This window comes from Suhomyces tanzawaensis (assembly GCF_001661415.1).
Source record: "Suhomyces tanzawaensis NRRL Y-17324 unplaced genomic scaffold CANTAscaffold_1, whole genome shotgun sequence".
NCBI classification, from domain to species: Eukaryota; Fungi; Ascomycota; class Pichiomycetes; order Serinales; family Debaryomycetaceae; genus Suhomyces; species Suhomyces tanzawaensis.
The window spans coordinates 2,353,267-2,369,064 of NW_017963636.1; the positions used below are offsets into that span (position 1 = coordinate 2,353,267).

General features: G+C 44.2%; 9 protein-coding genes and 6 non-coding genes across 15 annotated transcripts; 7 read left to right on the top strand and 8 right to left on the bottom strand.

Moving 5' to 3' along the window:
* Window positions 1-1,315: 1,315 nt before the first annotated feature.
* CANTADRAFT_46023 (CXXC motif containing zinc binding protein) lies at window positions 1,316-1,798 on the top strand (the record flags this gene model as incomplete). The annotated part of the gene is made up of 1 exon (XM_020209279.1): window positions 1,316-1,798. The coding sequence occupies one exon, from the start codon at window positions 1,316-1,318 to the stop codon at window positions 1,796-1,798; it is 483 nt and encodes a 160-aa protein (XP_020067483.1).
* A 562-nt stretch (window positions 1,799-2,360) lies between these two features.
* On the top strand, window positions 2,361-2,837 carry CANTADRAFT_19925 (CXXC motif containing zinc binding protein; the record flags this gene model as incomplete). Its single annotated transcript, XM_020206501.1, has 1 exon — window positions 2,361-2,837. The coding sequence occupies one exon, from the start codon at window positions 2,361-2,363 to the stop codon at window positions 2,835-2,837; it is 477 nt and encodes a 158-aa protein (XP_020067484.1).
* Window positions 2,838-3,826: 989 nt separating this feature from the next.
* On the top strand, window positions 3,827-4,825 carry CANTADRAFT_43729 (Cu/Pi carrier; the record flags this gene model as incomplete). Its single annotated transcript, XM_020209001.1, has 1 exon — window positions 3,827-4,825. One exon carries the CDS (start codon window positions 3,827-3,829, stop codon window positions 4,823-4,825), a length of 999 nt encoding a protein of 332 aa, XP_020067485.1.
* Window positions 4,826-5,068: 243 nt separating this feature from the next.
* AGE2 (Age2p) lies at window positions 5,069-6,247 on the bottom strand (the record flags this gene model as incomplete). The annotated part of the gene is made up of 1 exon (XM_020211432.1): window positions 5,069-6,247. One exon carries the CDS (start codon window positions 6,245-6,247, stop codon window positions 5,069-5,071), a length of 1,179 nt encoding a protein of 392 aa, XP_020067486.1.
* Window positions 6,248-6,841: 594 nt separating this feature from the next.
* Window positions 6,842-7,096, top strand: CANTADRAFT_42653 (uncharacterized protein; the record flags this gene model as incomplete). Its single annotated transcript, XM_020208915.1, has 1 exon — window positions 6,842-7,096. A coding segment is annotated over one exon (255 nt), but the record flags the coding sequence as incomplete, so codon positions are not given.
* A 399-nt stretch (window positions 7,097-7,495) lies between these two features.
* Window positions 7,496-7,576, bottom strand: CANTADRAFT_t32. Its single transcript has one exon. It is a non-coding gene; the product is annotated as a tRNA-Lys (tRNA).
* Window positions 7,577-7,587: 11 nt separating this feature from the next.
* CANTADRAFT_t31 lies at window positions 7,588-7,668 on the bottom strand. Its single transcript has one exon. It is a non-coding gene; the product is annotated as a tRNA-Lys (tRNA).
* Window positions 7,669-8,747: 1,079 nt separating this feature from the next.
* CANTADRAFT_143294 (uncharacterized protein) lies at window positions 8,748-9,076 on the top strand. Its single transcript, XM_020206296.1, has one exon. It carries the CDS (start codon window positions 8,781-8,783, stop codon window positions 8,967-8,969), a length of 189 nt encoding a protein of 62 aa, XP_020067488.1. The 5' UTR covers window positions 8,748-8,780; the 3' UTR covers window positions 8,970-9,076.
* A 296-nt stretch (window positions 9,077-9,372) lies between these two features.
* CANTADRAFT_t24 lies at window positions 9,373-9,444 on the top strand. Its single transcript has one exon. It is a non-coding gene; the product is annotated as a tRNA-Trp (tRNA).
* Window positions 9,445-9,542: 98 nt separating this feature from the next.
* On the bottom strand, window positions 9,543-9,614 carry CANTADRAFT_t30. The gene has a single exon. It is a non-coding gene; the product is annotated as a tRNA-Glu (tRNA).
* A 118-nt stretch (window positions 9,615-9,732) lies between these two features.
* CANTADRAFT_24908 (uncharacterized protein) lies at window positions 9,733-11,926 on the top strand. The gene is made up of 2 exons (XM_020207256.1): window positions 9,733-9,877; window positions 10,037-11,926. Exons 1-2 carry the CDS (start codon window positions 9,749-9,751, stop codon window positions 11,861-11,863), a joined length of 1,956 nt encoding a protein of 651 aa, XP_020067489.1. The 5' UTR covers window positions 9,733-9,748; the 3' UTR covers window positions 11,864-11,926.
* A 636-nt stretch (window positions 11,927-12,562) lies between these two features.
* Window positions 12,563-12,633, bottom strand: CANTADRAFT_t29. Its single transcript has one exon. It is a non-coding gene; the product is annotated as a tRNA-Gly (tRNA).
* Window positions 12,634-12,643: 10 nt separating this feature from the next.
* Window positions 12,644-12,717, bottom strand: CANTADRAFT_t28. Its single transcript has one exon. It is a non-coding gene; the product is annotated as a tRNA-Val (tRNA).
* Window positions 12,718-12,971: 254 nt separating this feature from the next.
* Window positions 12,972-13,972, bottom strand: CANTADRAFT_98746 (uncharacterized protein; the record flags this gene model as incomplete). Its single annotated transcript, XM_020212015.1, has 2 exons — window positions 12,972-13,665; window positions 13,811-13,972. 2 exons carry the CDS (start codon window positions 13,970-13,972, stop codon window positions 13,462-13,464), a joined length of 366 nt encoding a protein of 121 aa, XP_020067490.1. The 3' UTR covers window positions 12,972-13,461.
* Window positions 13,973-14,106: 134 nt separating this feature from the next.
* CANTADRAFT_143339 (uncharacterized protein) lies at window positions 14,107-15,691 on the bottom strand. Its single transcript, XM_020206300.1, has one exon. The coding sequence runs from the start codon at window positions 15,404-15,406 to the stop codon at window positions 14,519-14,521; it is 888 nt and encodes a 295-aa protein (XP_020067491.1). The 5' UTR covers window positions 15,407-15,691; the 3' UTR covers window positions 14,107-14,518.
* Window positions 15,692-15,798: the final 107 nt, after the last annotated feature.

The following is a 15,798-nucleotide window of genomic DNA, read 5'->3' on the forward strand; positions in this document are numbered from 1 at the left end:
GAGTTCCAGGAAGAGAAAGCGTATTGGCAACTTTCAGGAACAACACGAGGTTTCTACGGTGGAAATAAGTCCACCAATAGAGGCAAGCAGCTTCTAAATATAAAGCTACTATTGCTTATAATTTGACTGCTATTAGTATGTTGCCTAATCAGAGGCTATAGCATACGACCAACTAGTTAGACTGCTATCGCTATGCTTATATAAGCTAATATGAAGCTGCGAGGCTATTACGTATAATGAACTAATTAGTTCCTGACATTACTTAAATAAGCAGGACTTGCTAGCATATTTCAAGAAGCAAATAATTAAAGTGCTAGCACCATTTCTTCTAATGGAGCAGCAATAATATAAGCAGTTAAATAGGTTGGCACCTTTGCTTAGATAAGCAACAAGTTGGGCTTCTATGCTATTTACTGTACTTTGATCTTTTTAGTTTATTAAACCTTCGCTAGATATTGCATAAGCTAATTGGAAGACTTACTATTTTTAAGTAAGCGACTTATGTGGGACTGCTAGCACTATATTCTATCAAAAACTAAAGAGAGACTGCTAGAATTACTTACATTGGTATTCAACTACAGTATTAGGACTAATGTAAGAAATTAAATAGAGCTAGCGTACTTTTAAACAACTAATTAAACCACGAGTACTATCACTTCTGAGCGACAAATTAATGTTAGCGCTTGCGAATGCAATGAGATAAAGCAATTTAGGGCCGTCAATCATTAAGATTGCATCCAAAGAACTTGTTTAATCACCATGCCATTCAGCTTGAATGATATGAGGAGTATTTTGAAACATCTAAACCATGAGTGGGAAGATTACCTTAGCTCAGCAGTAGCAAGCCTCTCCACAGTGACAAATAACTTAATACTACTACTATCACATTTGCAACTGCACCAGGAATTTATTGGAATTTCTACAAATTCTGAATGGAGATCAGTGATAAGATTAGTACAGCTGTTATTTTTTAGCTTTTTCCTGGCCAGGAAACTAGATCTGTAACCGATCCCATTTGAAGATCTTGCAAGACCAGTTGAGACATGTGTCTCATTTTGACAGTTATTCTAGCTTATTTTACGGGAATTATCCTGATAAAAAATAGATGCCATTAGTGTTTTTCTTCCACTAGTTACATTCCACGCGATAAAGCTAGCCTTGTATCGACACAAGTGCAACCGGTTACAATTACTCTCCATACTCATTCACTGCCTGCGTCGCACGACATTTGTCAATCCTCGCTGAGAACCTCCACGACATTTGTCTATCTTCAAGTTCCAATTTCACTTCCATCCTACCCATCCACCATCCAAACATGGTCAAGTTCTATCTCAAGGTGTCGGCCACCCTCACCAACATAGCCGAATTGACCACATTCGACACCCCACAAACTCCGTTCGAGTACAAGTTCAAGATCGAGTGCACCGGATGCAGAACAATCCACGACAAGCCAGTCACCATCAACAGATTCGAGTCTCATGAGCAGGCAGGCTCCAAGGGCGAAGCCAGCTTCGTTTTCAGGTGCAAGGAGTGCAAGAGAGAACATTCGGCCAACATCCTCAAAACGAACCAGTCGTTGAGCGAAGACTCTAAGTCGGCTGCTCTCTTGGAGATCGATGCCAGAGGCATCGACTTCGTGGAGTTCATTCCCGATGGAAGATTTGAGGCTGTGGGCCCTGAATCCGGTACCAAGTTCGAGGAGATCGACTTGGAGGAGAACGAATGGTACGATTTCGACGAAAAGGCAGGCGAAGAGGTCAGCATCACCGATGTCGAATGGACCATCTCCAGATCGTAAGTACGCTTGGCCCAGATCGCCCCTCCATAGCAAGATAATAAAGAATTCTTTGCTATCTACTTGTATATCTTTTTTTGCTAAAGAACTGTTCAGAGCTCGTTTTTCTTGGAAAGACCCCGATTTGCCCCACTCGGTCATACTGTTGGTTGTAACGTATCAATGGGATCATGTGGCTTGACCCGTGCTAACCTCTCAGACTATAACCCTGTTGTGGCACTAACCATCTCTGCTTATGTAATCGCCTGACTCACCGTTTCCTATTTCGTCTCGCCCGAGCTCTCAGGGAGAGTGTAATACGGCCCTTATTTTGACCACACACTTTCGGCGATGATCTTAATGTTGCTTCGGACTTTCCGATGGTGTCCCGTGAGCCATGCTCGAGTTCGTGCTCTTTTCGAGTCACTTTTCTGTCCAGTTATCGCCGAATGACTCAGCTCGGCTCGGAGATTTTCGCAACCATTTCGCAGCAATGAGTCGTATCAAACAACACGAGCGACCTTACCACGAGGACCCCAGTATAAATAGCAAAGGAAAGTCTCCTATATGTTTCTCTATCATCACAATGCTTACTTACACATTGAAGGGCTCAGCCCAAATAACCAACGGGTTCAATTTGGAACCATTAGATAACCCCGAATATCCTTTTGACTATAAGTTCATGGTAAAGTGCACCAGATGCAGGGCACACCGAGACAAACCCATACAAGTGACCCGTTACGAGTACTTCCCCGTGACCCAATTTGTGAACGCCAACCTCGTGATGAAGTGCAAGGACTGCAAGAGTGAACGGTACATTAACGTGGAGCGTTTGGAGGGAAAATTGGAGAGTGAATCCACCCCCATAGTGAGAATAGTTACTCATGGCCTTGAAATCTTATCGTTCATAGCAGACGACCAATTCCAGTGCCAGAATGCTGAAAACGAGACTGTGCAAGAAATTGACTTGTCGGAGGGAGGCTGGACCGATGGCGAGATTGCCATTCGGAACGTGAGGTGGGACGTGGTTTTGGAAAGGGGTCAGGCTGCATTGGCTCTCTAATTTACCCCTATATTTCTTTCCGTATTCTTTAGCGTGGAACACGCTCTTTTTTGATAGGCATTAATCCATGATTAACTGCTTGCCGTTGTTTATATACTAATAAAATGTTTTTACACCTTTGTAGTGACATATACAGGAAGTGTGTTGAATGAGGACAATAGTGATTGGGGATACTGTGGGATGACACGGATGGAAATGTACAAAGCATCCTCCAACCTAGCATTTATCCTAGAGCTTTTGAATGCCCCGTTAGGCACATAAAAGTACATGATCTAATATTCCATATTCTCTCCCATTTTACTACCAATCTTAACGGAAGGAATACACTGAAAGAACCTGACTCCCTCTCTGATGCTGCTAGTGCCAATTTCGGACCAAGAACCCAGCTTCAACTCGTTTAAATGAAGGTTCACCCAGCTGTCAAAAACCCATCAAACGGTTGAAATATTTTTCAGGAGCGCATAATACGGAGAAGGGTAATCCTACACCAAAAGCCGGCTTGCTGGTTTATCACTTACCTAAACCACAACTGCCTAGGCCCATAAATCAATCACATCTCATCCCGGTGTTCAGTGATGCCAGGAAGCTCGTGACGTCACGTTACATTCTCGCTGCCACTGAAACTTCCATGCTTCGGATACTCCGAAACCAGCAGAACCGAGACCGAGCCGAGTTACCACTAGGAGCTGGTTCTAGTCTTCCAGGGCTCGGACACTGGTCGGATTGCTGCTTGCAGACTGGGGATACTACGCGCATGCTCCCTGCACGCCATTGGCGTCTATAGCCTGTCCTTCGCTGATCCTGGCGGTGGTAGGCTGGCCCCGCATCCCGGTGTAGCCGCAGCAATCTTATCAGGTATAAAAGGGGCAGGGAACCAGGCGAATTCCGGGCCCATAGAGCACCAAGTAACCCATTTCTTGGATAGAGTTGAAACTTCACCCGTGTTAAATACCCCATCACCTGTCACCTGTCACCTGTCACCTGTCAAAATGGCCATTTCCGACGCCCTTCTTCAGCCGGTCAACGACCAGGTCAAAAAGCTCTCAGACAAGGTCGGAGGCGGCTCCTCGTCGCCAGTACCCCCCAAAGGAGGAATTGAGTTGTTCAGCCCTCAGTACTACGCTGCGTGTACCGTTGGAGGTATAATTGCTTGTGGTCCGACTCACTCGGCTGTCACACCCTTGGACTTGGTCAAGTGCAGACGTCAAGTGAATCCTGCCCTCTACAAGTCCAACATCCAGGGCTGGCGTACCATCTTGAAAACCCAAGGTGACTCAATCTTTTCCGGGATTGGTGCTACCTTCATTGGTTATTCGTTCCAAGGTGCTGGAAAGTACGGATTCTATGAGTTCTTCAAGAAGACCTACTCCGACGCCGTGGGTCCGCAATTCGCCAAAGACTACAAGACAGGAGTGTTCCTTGCAGCTTCGGCATCAGCGGAATTTTTGGCAGATATTGCCTTGTGTCCATTGGAAACTATTAAGGTCAAGACCCAAACCACCATTCCCCCCTACGCAAAGAACGTGTTTGAAGGCTGGTCCAAGATCACGGCCTCCGAGGGAATTGCTGGTTTGTACAAGGGATTGGTGCCTTTGTGGTTCAGACAGATCCCTTACACTATGGTCAAATTCGCCAGTTTTGAGAAGACTGTGGAGTTGATCTACCAGTACTTGGGCAAGCCAGTGTCGGAATACACGCCCGTGCAACAGACCGGAGTTTCGTTCTTAGGTGGTTACATCGCTGGTATCTTCTGTGCCGTGGTGTCGCATCCGGCCGATGTCATGGTGTCCAAGGTAAACTCAGATAGAAAGGCTGGCGAGAGCATCGGAGCAGCTTTGGGAAGAATCTACAGTAAGATCGGGTTCGCTGGGGTCTGGAATGGTCTCCCAGTCAGAATCGTGATGATTGGTACCTTGACTGGATTCCAATGGTTGATTTACGACTCGTTCAAGGTGTACGTTGGCTTGCCAACTACTGGAGGTCATTAGTGTATAATATTAATACTATAACGTTGATATGTCAAGTAGCGTTTCATTCGATTCGGCCGTAGGAGCACTCAAGAACTAACAAGCTAAAACCAGTAGGGTTTTCTGAACAAGTCACATTCTGAAGAGAAACGATCCATGGCTTAACATGTCTTTGCCAACATCTAGCCATGCAGAATACTTGACATTCATTTTCTTATCTCTTAGCCGGTTCAGCTCAACAAATCGTACAAGCCGTATGCAAAATCAACTCCACACATTCTTGAACAAGTCGTCATCCAATCCATTGACTTTCAAAGTGTTATTGGATGCAGGGGCCGACGAGTTGCCCCATTGCTTGGGCAAAGAGGATCCAGAGTCGTTCCACTCGTTGTTCCATGTAGTCTGCTTGTTTTGAGAAACGTTGGCGTTGGAGGTGGCGTTGGAGTTATTGTAAGAATTGAAAGAAGCGGTGGATGCATGGCCACTGTTACTTGTCGAACTTGGCGAGCCGGTGTTGGAATTTCCATAGTTGGTGGCAGGTGCGGGGGATGGGACCGAGGAAGTCGTATTGAAGTTCAATCCATTCAATGAATTGCTGAGGTTATTGATGTTAGCGTTATTGGAATTGTTGTAAGTCTGTCTAGGTTGCTGAGGAATAAAACTTGATGACGATGAAGGAGACGAGTATAATGATAAAATCGATTTCTTAAGGTCAGGTCTTCCGTTGGTAGCACTGTTCATGCTGCCACCGGTTGATTGTGCGGACTGGGTGTGTTGGGTACCTCTGGCAAACGATGCTTGTGGCTGTGGAGCTGGTGGTTGCGGTTTGGGCGAGGGAGATGAGGTGAACGAACCAAAATCGTCGTCCAACAAGGAAGATGCAGATCTGGAGGGCACCGATGGTTGTGGTTGCAGGGCCCCCGAGAAGGACAACAAGTCGTTGCTGGGCAAGGATGGGGTCGAGGACTTGGAAGGCACCGCAGGGGTCTCGACCTGGGCAGCTGGCGAGCTTGTAGTGAGGGTCATGGGATCCGGCACCTTTGGAGACAAGGCCCATTTCTTCAAGTCGTACTTGGTACGGATAAAGTTCTCGATTTTCAGCTGGTTGGGCACGTATCCCTCGGGGAGTTGGGCCTCCCAATATGCATTGCATTTCTCGTTGCCCCATTTGATCATCAGCTCGACCTGCTCGTCGGTCCAGGCGTCCAAGTCCACCGACTTGACCTTGGAAATATGGGTGCCCATGCTTCTGTGGATTCCTGAGCATCGGATGCACACAAAGCATCCGAGGTTCCACGATGCCCATCTGGGGTTCTTGGCAGTCTTGCAGTCGGAACACGACTTGTTGGCGTTCTCCTTGAGAAGCTGCTTGAGGATCTGCTTGTGCTTCTCGGAATGGGTCTTTTTCGACGAGGGCAATGCGCTGGAGGATCGATAACTCATGGTGGGGGAGAAAAGATGAGATGTGGCTGGGGTAGTGGTGGAGTACGGGTCTAGTGGTGCCGACGACTGTGTTCTGGATACGCTATACTGCTGGAATAGCCCAAGATCGATTTTGTTGTCTGGCCGGCGCACGACACATGTCGTGCGCGACACGCGTGTCGCCAGACGAATTCTTCATGTATGGACTTCTCCCGAGGCCCATTTTGAGCACCACTCATTCTAAGGCGTATCCCGTTCGCTTGCCCAAAATCCCCCTGTGTGTACTACCCCAGCACTAATACCTACTGGTGCCAAAGAACGAGCCGCAAAATCTGCCTCACCCACCCTATTCTGCTCCCAGCAAGACAATCCAAAACAGCTGGATCCAACCCAGAAGACACCTGCCCCAAACAGCGAGGATCTGTTCCAGAAACCTTCCCGTCGTCTCAGCCTTCACCGCCAAACCGCACGGAAAACCAGCTGGAGTCTCTTCACCGTCGGCACAAAACCAAAGCAAAGCCCGACATCACTCAATGGTGACCATATAGCATGGCCACAATGACACAAGCCACAGGTAGTGGGTCTGCCGTACGATCCCGCTATCATACCACCTCGCAGGTCAGAGAACATGACACTCCAGAAGACCTCTGGATGATCCTATACAACAAAGTCTACGACGTCACAGCATTTGCCAAGGACCACCCTGGCGGGGTTGAAGTCCTCTTCGACTGCGGAGGAGTGGACTGCACCGAGGCGTTCGAAGACGTAGCCCATTCCGACGATGCAGTGGACATGTTAGCCCCGTTCTACCTCGGGGACATCGTGCCGGAAGAACACAAACAGTATGCCAACTTGAGGGTCCCTCGGGCCCTCGAGGACCTGTTTCGCCTGGTCTCGCCAGCAGTCAGCCCCCAGGCTTCTTATTCGCTGCAGCTGCGGGCCAATTCGTCATTATCAAAAAATAAGAAAAGCAAGCGAAACAAGAAACTAGTGGAAAAGCTCACGTTGATATCACTTGCCATCTTGGCATTACTAGCATTCATAATATGTATTGGGTTACAAAAACTCAAATGGTCCGACCTTCTTAAGTCGAAGATTGGGCCAGTTTAATAGGAAAAGGTTCATTTCTGGGTAGGTTAATATAAGTTTATTGATATGATTTTTGTAAGACTTGGAAGCCGCGTTTCACCTGACGAAACGGTTGATCCGACTACGTCTGTTAGCCCAGCAATCCAAAGTCGTATGCGAGAAGTGTAAAAATTAAAAATAAGCCCGATGCGGGGGTCGAACCCGCAACCTTTTGATGTCTAACTTAAGAGTCAAACGCTCTACCGATTGAGCTAACCAGGCGAGAAGAAGTAAGCCCGATGCGGGGGTCGAACCCGCAACCTTTTGATGTCTAACTTAAGAGTCAAACGCTCTACCGATTGAGCTAACCAGGCTTTCTTACTGGTCGTTAATACTAGTGAAACAACAAACTCCATATGTATGATCCTTGTATGCAGGATTGTGTATTTTTCAGAGCAAAGTATAGAAAATAAACCAAAAGTGTTTCTGCCTTGAAATACCTCACATGAGACAAATAAGTCGTATATTATCCATTGGAAAGGATTTTTAGTGTTATCAGCGAGATCTACTCACTTAATTGCCATAATAAAGGAAATTTTACTTCCTTTCAGAACAAAAAGACAAATTATACGGAGAATAGTCCACAACTATTGATTTTGAAGCTCAGATAGTAAATTAGAAGTGCTGAAGTATGAGCATGATAACAGAAAATGTGTTCTTCGATAATGAAAATAGATCACAACTACATACATGAGATCTAATAGTTACACAGTTAATTTTCAGATGGTAAAATTGTCATATTAACTTTTAACAAAGGTAGTTTCACGTTGTTCCTCTAAAGGTTCTCACATCTCTGTATAGCAATAGCAAGAACGAATAGAAACTCCCTAATGATCGAAACAATCAGTATTCAATTATTGTTGAAATCCTATGGATATTCATCCGCTTAATAAGAAAAAGAATATGCTAGCTTCATCAATGGAGTATTTTTCACTGGATTCAATGCTTAGGGCTGAAACCCCTTACATAATAAATCCTAGCTCTAAAAAGTTGTGGTCTCGCAGTTTTCTGTCATTAAGATGCATAGCTAAGGTAAAAATTGATAAGAACATCTATGGGGATTTGCTTATCATATTATGTTCAGTTTCCTACTTGCCAAGCTAGGTTTAACTTACTGGAATCTAGCAAGAAAAAATATCCCTCATGAGCTTTCTTGGCTTACAAACATTGCATCTTATAATAGAATCGGTACACGAACAAAGACTAAGTTACAGCACTCCACCTCGCTCATCCATAGGAAGTTCTACATTTTTTCATCTATTAGTAGAGATACCAATTAGAAATTTAAATTAATTAGTGATGTTATAAATCTATCTTTCCTTTTTGAGGATTCGTAAAATATCATTTTCCACGAAAAATTGGTAAACATTAAAAAAAATTGGGAAATGAAATCCAATTCCTGTCACGAATGTAGTTTTTTTTAGGGATGCCCTTCCATTACTATTCCATGGAATACTTTACGATAGTAGCTATGATTACCAACAGTCAAAAAGATAGAGGGTTGAGTTTATCGCGCCAGATTTGTTCCAAATTTTTCAGTACCCACAACAAAACTATAGCTTTACGTGGGCGACAGAAAGTATTTCTTGCAAAATTTCATGAGGAAATTGTATAAGTATATTGCTAATGAGTAGAAAAGAATAGTCAACTTACGAGACTACCGGATAGTTAATTAGCAATGTAGTTATTTTCGGATCCTTGATTGAGGAGTTTAGTAGTAGCTGTGGCTTTTAGATGAAGAAAAATGTGTGTTTTAGGTCTCTTCTGGTATGTTTTCCTTCATTCCATCCCTATAATGGGAAAATGAGTGTTCCAACTTCCCAGATGAAGATCAATTCCATGTTTCCTTCAATAGTACTGGAAGAGTATGTGATGCTATCTGTGGTTTCGGGCTATCCAGAAAAGCCTACGAGAATGCATTTAAATACCTATAAAACTCAGGGGAGCAAATTTTCCCAAAATTGGCATTTATGTACTACATTGGATGAATACTAAGTAAATCATATTTCCTCAAGGGTGATGCGGTGGCTCAATGGTAGAGCTTTCGACTCCAAATCGAAAGGTTGCAGGTTCAATTCCTGTCCGTGTCAATTCCTTTTATTTTTTGAATTTCTGAACGAACATAAGACATAGGTAAAGCATCGAGAAAAATTTTAAAAATTAAAGGTGAGATCTTTGAAAAAAGAAATTCCGATACCGGGAGTCGAACCCGGGTCTGCTCGGTGAAAGCGAACCGTGCTAGCCGTTACACTATATCGGATAATTGTTGAGAATAAAACCTATAGAAAAAACATCTGAACCAAGCTAAATAATATATACAGTCCCAAAATACTTATATGCAGTAAAGCTTCCCCTTTTGATAAAGAAGTCACTGAAGCTCGTTATCAGATTGCAATGTCAGACGAAGAATTCTACAGTGAAGAGTCATACGAGTTCGAATTTGAAGAAGATGAAGATGATGAAGACGTGGAACAAATCGAAGTCGATGAATCAGGTGACAAACAAGAAGAAGAAGATGGGATAGTAAGTACCAGCATAACTTGAGCATCCAGAGCTTTGTGTGTGGAATTGGCTATGATGATGGACGGACAATAGATGAACATCGTTCAATGGATGGGGCTGACTTTGGAAGTGGAAGTTTGACCTATATCACGATGATAATGGAGCAGTACTAACCGTTAGGAACAAAAGTATTACTCAGCCAAAGCATTGAAGTTCGACGACATCGATGCAGCTATAGGGTCTTTCAAAGGGCTTATAGAGCAATTCTCATCCGAATCGGACCTGGAGACTTTTGAATGGGTCTTCAAGTCGTACAAGCAACTTATAAAGATCTTTTTCAACGCCACAAAGTATAATGAGACATTAGAATACCTCGAAAATCTCTTACGCGTCCTCCCCAGAGTGTCGTACAACTACGGTTCGGATTCATTGAGCAGAATTATCAATAACTATTCTCTATCGAACGATCAAGCGTTCGTGCAACGATTGTACGACACCATCTTGGAGTTTTTAAGCAACTCCAAAGTCGCCCAGGGGTCCAACTACGACAGACTCTGGATCAAAATTAGTCTTAGTCAATTGACCATATTGTTGGGAAATGGGGAGTACGATGCTTGTTCCAAACTCATACATGCAATCAACCAAAAGTTTAGCGAAGTGCCAAAACAAATTAAGAAATCATATTCCTTGGATTTGATAGCCCTAGAAATCCAATTCTACTCGGAGCAACGGGGAAGTATAAACCTCTCGAAATTGAACCAATTGTACAGAAAGAGTTTGGAAAGCACCACCACGGTTACCCATCCAAAGATACTAGGCATAATTAGGGAATGTGGAGGAAAGATCCAATTCTACAGAGGCAATTATGAGAAAGCAAGATTGGAGTTTTATGAATCTTTCAACAATTATGATGAAGCTGGCTCTTCCTTAAAGAAAAAGGTCTTGAAATACCTAATCTTATGTTCATTATTGACCGAGAATCAGTTTAACCCTTTCGAGTCTCAAGAAACCAGTACTTATGCGTCCTTGCCGGAGTATTCAAACTTGCTCCTTCTTATAAAGGCATATGACTCGTCTGATGTGTCTAAGTTCTCCGAGGCAGTGCATAAAATTCAACAAGAACGGGACCCCATGATCAAGGATGATCTCATTGTCTTGGCAATTGACCAAGTCTCCAAGAATTTGGTGAAGAAATCAATTTTGAATTTGTTGAAAGCTTACAAGACTCTTCGCTTTGAATACGTGAGAAACAAGTTCAAAATAAGTCAGGATGATTTTGAAGAACTCTTGGTTAAATTGATGGTTTCAGGAAAATTGGAGAAGATAAAAGTTGATTTTGTGAGAGAAGTGATTATATCACAGGACGCATCAGAGCCAGTATTCCCACCAAATTTGAGTACCAAAGACATACACGTGAACATGAGGCTTAATGAACATTTATCAATGGGTACTTTAGCTCCATTAAACGACGAAGACAGGATGGAGGTAGACGAAACAATTCTAGAGAACCTGAACCAAGCGGCTTCATCTATTGCACATTCGTCACTGAGCTTATTTAATCATCAGTACGTGGATAGAAGTGAGGGCTTTCATCAAGAGATATCCGACGCTGCGCCCAAGAACAAACTTGGAGAGTTGAGGAACATGACCAAGCTCTTGTTTATAACAGAAGAGCCAGTGACAGAATCAGACTGGCTCAAAATTATCGACGACTGGTTCAAGGCATTGCAAACATCAATCCCAGAAGCAGTAAAGAGCGAAATGAGTCAGAAGGATCAAGTTGAGTTCAGACAAAGAAATGAGAATGTAATTAACAATCTACCTGCAAAGACGAAAAAAGACGACGCCGAGCTCAACACCGGAATACTTAACCCAATTGAAGATAAGGACGATGCAGAGGTGGATGAAAACGAGTTTGACGTTGAAGTTCATAAGGTGGACATGTTGGCCAGTTGGAAGAAAGAGCTTGATGAATATTACACCAACCTCACAAAGATCCCCTCCTAAGTTACAGCACAAAATAAATACTCAGTGTAGCTATTTTACGACACTAATACAAGAATATAGGCACTGTCATTTACATGTAGTATTCATGTTTGAACCAGTTAGGGCTTGCAGTGCGTAATTTCGGGGCGACCCGCGTAATTCTGATACTGAAAAGATGCGACTATATAAGCGATGCCATCCGCTCCCAAACTTTTCAACAACAGCCTAAAACTACAACAGCTCTAAAGAGTAAGTTTAATTCTTATGCTGTATAGTACTCAATATGATTAGAATTTAATGCGTTATCGTCATGATGTATCCATTTTGACAATGTTTTCGGATACAATTTGAAATCAACCAACACCTACATGAAGAGTCTATCAGCATTCCATAAAGTGTTCACTACTAACCAAAAGGATCCATTTGAATTGCCCAAAGCTTCTTGTAGAAATCTGGCTATGCCACATCAATCATAATAGACCGTTATGACTGGAGTGGTTTTGGTGGATTTAGTAGCGCAGTCCTCTCCAAGGATTACAATATCACTATTACTTTGATAGTATGACTGCTGCTTGCGGGAGCCGATTCCTGGAGTTTTCTAATGCCAGAAAGCGGCAAGGTGATAATTTCCCGAGTTACCCGTTCTAAAGTCTGTTTCTAGTACACATCTTCATTGAAGAACTACTTTAAAAATTAAGGTATCCGAAGATCAAAAAAGAATGCGCAAACCCGGAATCGAACCGGGGGCCCAACGATGGCAACGTTGGATTTTACCACTAAACCATTTGCGCAAGTAAGAATTGATTCTGCCCAGGATCGAACTGGGGACGTTCTGCGTGTTAAGCAGATGCCATAACCAACTAGACCACAGAACCTTTTCTTGTTGTGTTTGAAGGATAGAAATGTCATTCCGTGTTTACAGCAGCATTAATAAGCACTTACTAATAAAAATCAATAAACATTTCTGTTCTCTGTTCTCTAAGTATTCACTTTGTCCCTACTCCAGGCTTTTCGGTTTACATTAAGCCACTCACGGAGTAGTTCAGTAGTGAAGGATCTGTTTTGTTGTTGTGATAGGACAGATTAGTCCTATTCAATCTTAAATCATCTTGAAATCAAATTATTAATTGGGTTTATACATCTTTTTAACTATCAAATTGGTTTCTTCTGTATATGGCTACATAAAATTGTTTTTGCTAAAGCTTTCATCTTGTGGATCGAGTTCCAAAGCAACTCAGCGTTTTGAAGAGCCCAAGGAATTGTTAACATATTTTTAGTTAGATGAGCTATTCACCTACTACCTCTGGTTGGGAACGGTATTTCGATTCAAGAACAGCTTAGTTAAAAGTGGATCAAAAAACCTTAATCCCTTTTTTTGGGACTTTTGGCCGCTTTATGTAAAGACTTAATTTTGTAGATTTTTCAAGTGGATCAATATCGATTAAAAATATTTCCGCCAATTCTGTGTTGATAAAACTTACTAGAATTACTCTATAATCCTGGAAATCGTAAGCTTCAATGCAGTTTGCTGTGAATTCTCTAAAAGGTGGCTTTTCACGTTGAGTGTGCTGTGTTCGTGGATTTATTAGACTTGCCATAAATTGCTGTTGACCAATTACTCATGAATCCTCCAAAGCTTCAAAACCGAGTTTTAATGTTGGGCTAATTCCCCTCCTCTTTTCCTCTATGAAGTCCCAGTGGTCTTGATGCAATGAATGGGCATACTCTATGAACTCCAGCCAAATCAAGTCGGGGTCTTTTTGCCAATAGTCTTTATCTGATTGGCTTGTTTCGCATGTATCATCTTCATCTCCTTCCATTCCCTACAGGAATTTATCCATGATGGCCCATACTGCCACTTTCAAGGGTTGGAAAAGAACCTTGAGTAGACCAAAAGCTTGTTCTATTCAGTCCAACCAATCGTAAAGAGTCCAGCCACTGTTGCGGAGGCTCCATGATGTGACATACATTAAGATGCCCAAAATATGCTTCCAGGTACCGTTGTTCCAGCGTCAAAAGCCATGATTCCTGCTTCGAGCAACATCTGTACGTCGTATTAGGGGCTGTCAATCGATCTTTGGCGGTGCTATATCTTGCTGTGTCTTTAGAATAGCAGCTCTCGTTAGACATTTTACTCGTAGCTCCTCAGGACCATATTGCCTGATTCTAACTGGAGATTCCCGAATGCTATTCCACTTAAGCACTAACATTAGCTATAGTATTTCTCCCTCAAAGGTCCTGTGACAAGTCACAAATGTTCTGATAAACGCAGTTAATTTTTAATATCGAAGGGAATATGTTATGTGGCAAGTTACGTATGGCAGAGGACTGCTAGGTCATGACCTAAATTTAAGCCGTGGCTCGATAATTATCTGGCATAGGTACGTAAGGGTAATTTATCATTAGTTAGAAGTGTCGAGGCTCACTGAGTCTTTGTTATGTTGCTAATACCATAAGGCACAGTCGAAATAGAAAGTTATACGTCGGCTATCCCATCCCAAACCTTTTTCATTACTCTAAACTTGATTTTGTTATAGTTTCTACATTGCAAGGACGTCCAAAGAGGGAAACTTACCAAAGCTGTTTGTGCTAACCTTCTTACAAAGATCGGGTGAATGGCTTCATTTTCTGTGTGGGTGTCTATTATGATCGATTAAATAATTCTACAATATTCATCTAAATCAAGTAGGCCAATGGAATCAAAGCCAAGGCGTAGACAGACTGGCCCAAGATGTTGGCACCTGCCTCGTAAGTGACGATGGCTGGCGAGGCAGCAGAAGGAGAAGCAGAAACGCTGGAGAGAGTAGTGGCTGGGGCAGCTGGGGCAGCAGAGGATTCTGGGGCTGGTGCAGCAGCGTTGGCAGTTGGGGCTGGAGCAGCAGGAGCAGCAGAAGAAGCAGCTGGAGCAGGAGCAGCTGGAGCAGCAGAAGAAGCAGCAGGAGCAGCAGCAGCAGGAGCAGCAGCAGTGGCAGCAGGAGCAGGAGCTGGAGCAGCAGAAGAGAGGTAAACAGAGCCTGGAGCAGCAGTGGCTGGGACGGCAGGAGCAGTGCCATTAGTAGGAACAGAGCCATTGGTGTATGGAGCAGTCTTGTAAATAATAACGGTGGAGTTGAGAGGGTATGGAGGACCAGCAGAAGACACAACGGGAGCAGCAGAGGACTCAGGCCAGACAGTAGTGGGTTGGGAGTTTACGTCTGTGGCACTGGCTTCGTTGGCTGGTCCGGCAGTGGTGGTGACAAAGATTTGAGTGGTATAAGTGACGTCTTCGTCGGAGGAGGCTAGAACGGCAGCTACAGAGGATGGTGCTGGGGCAGCAGCAGTGGTGACTGGAGCAGTGGCTGCTGGGGTGGCTGCTGGGGTGGCAGAAGCCTCGGCTTCGGTGATGGGGCACACAGTGGTGTAAACCGAAACAACATTATCGACAGTCACGGTGGTGAGCTTGGTGGTCAACTCAGACTCAGGCCAGGAGCTGGAAGCCACGGAAATGGCGCTGGAGCTGTTGGTGGGAAGGTAGTAGGCACTGGCAGACGCAGCCATGGCGAGAGTGAGGACGGCAAATTGCATGGTGTTAACGAAAGTAGAGAGTTGGACTGGTGTGGCAAGCAGATTACGGGAAGCCGTCTTACATATATAATACCGGAGAGGTGGCCTTGCGGGGCCACCAAAACAATCGGGTCGTCAACAATCGGGTGCAAAATGCGGCACGACATCGTCACAATCAGCCGTTGAAGTGCGCCACAAACCGGTGTGACGACTGCCATTGGTGGAGGCGTGGGAGTGGGCGGGGGCGATGGCCTGGGCAGCATCTGGCAGTGGGGTTGGGGACAAGGTTTGGGGCGTTTGGAGGAGCCAGGTCCCGTGGTTGGTCCCGTGGTTGGTCCCGTGGACAGTGTCTGATGGACGGATAGACGAGGCATCGCGCCTGCACATAGCCCGCCACACCTCGGGTAAATATG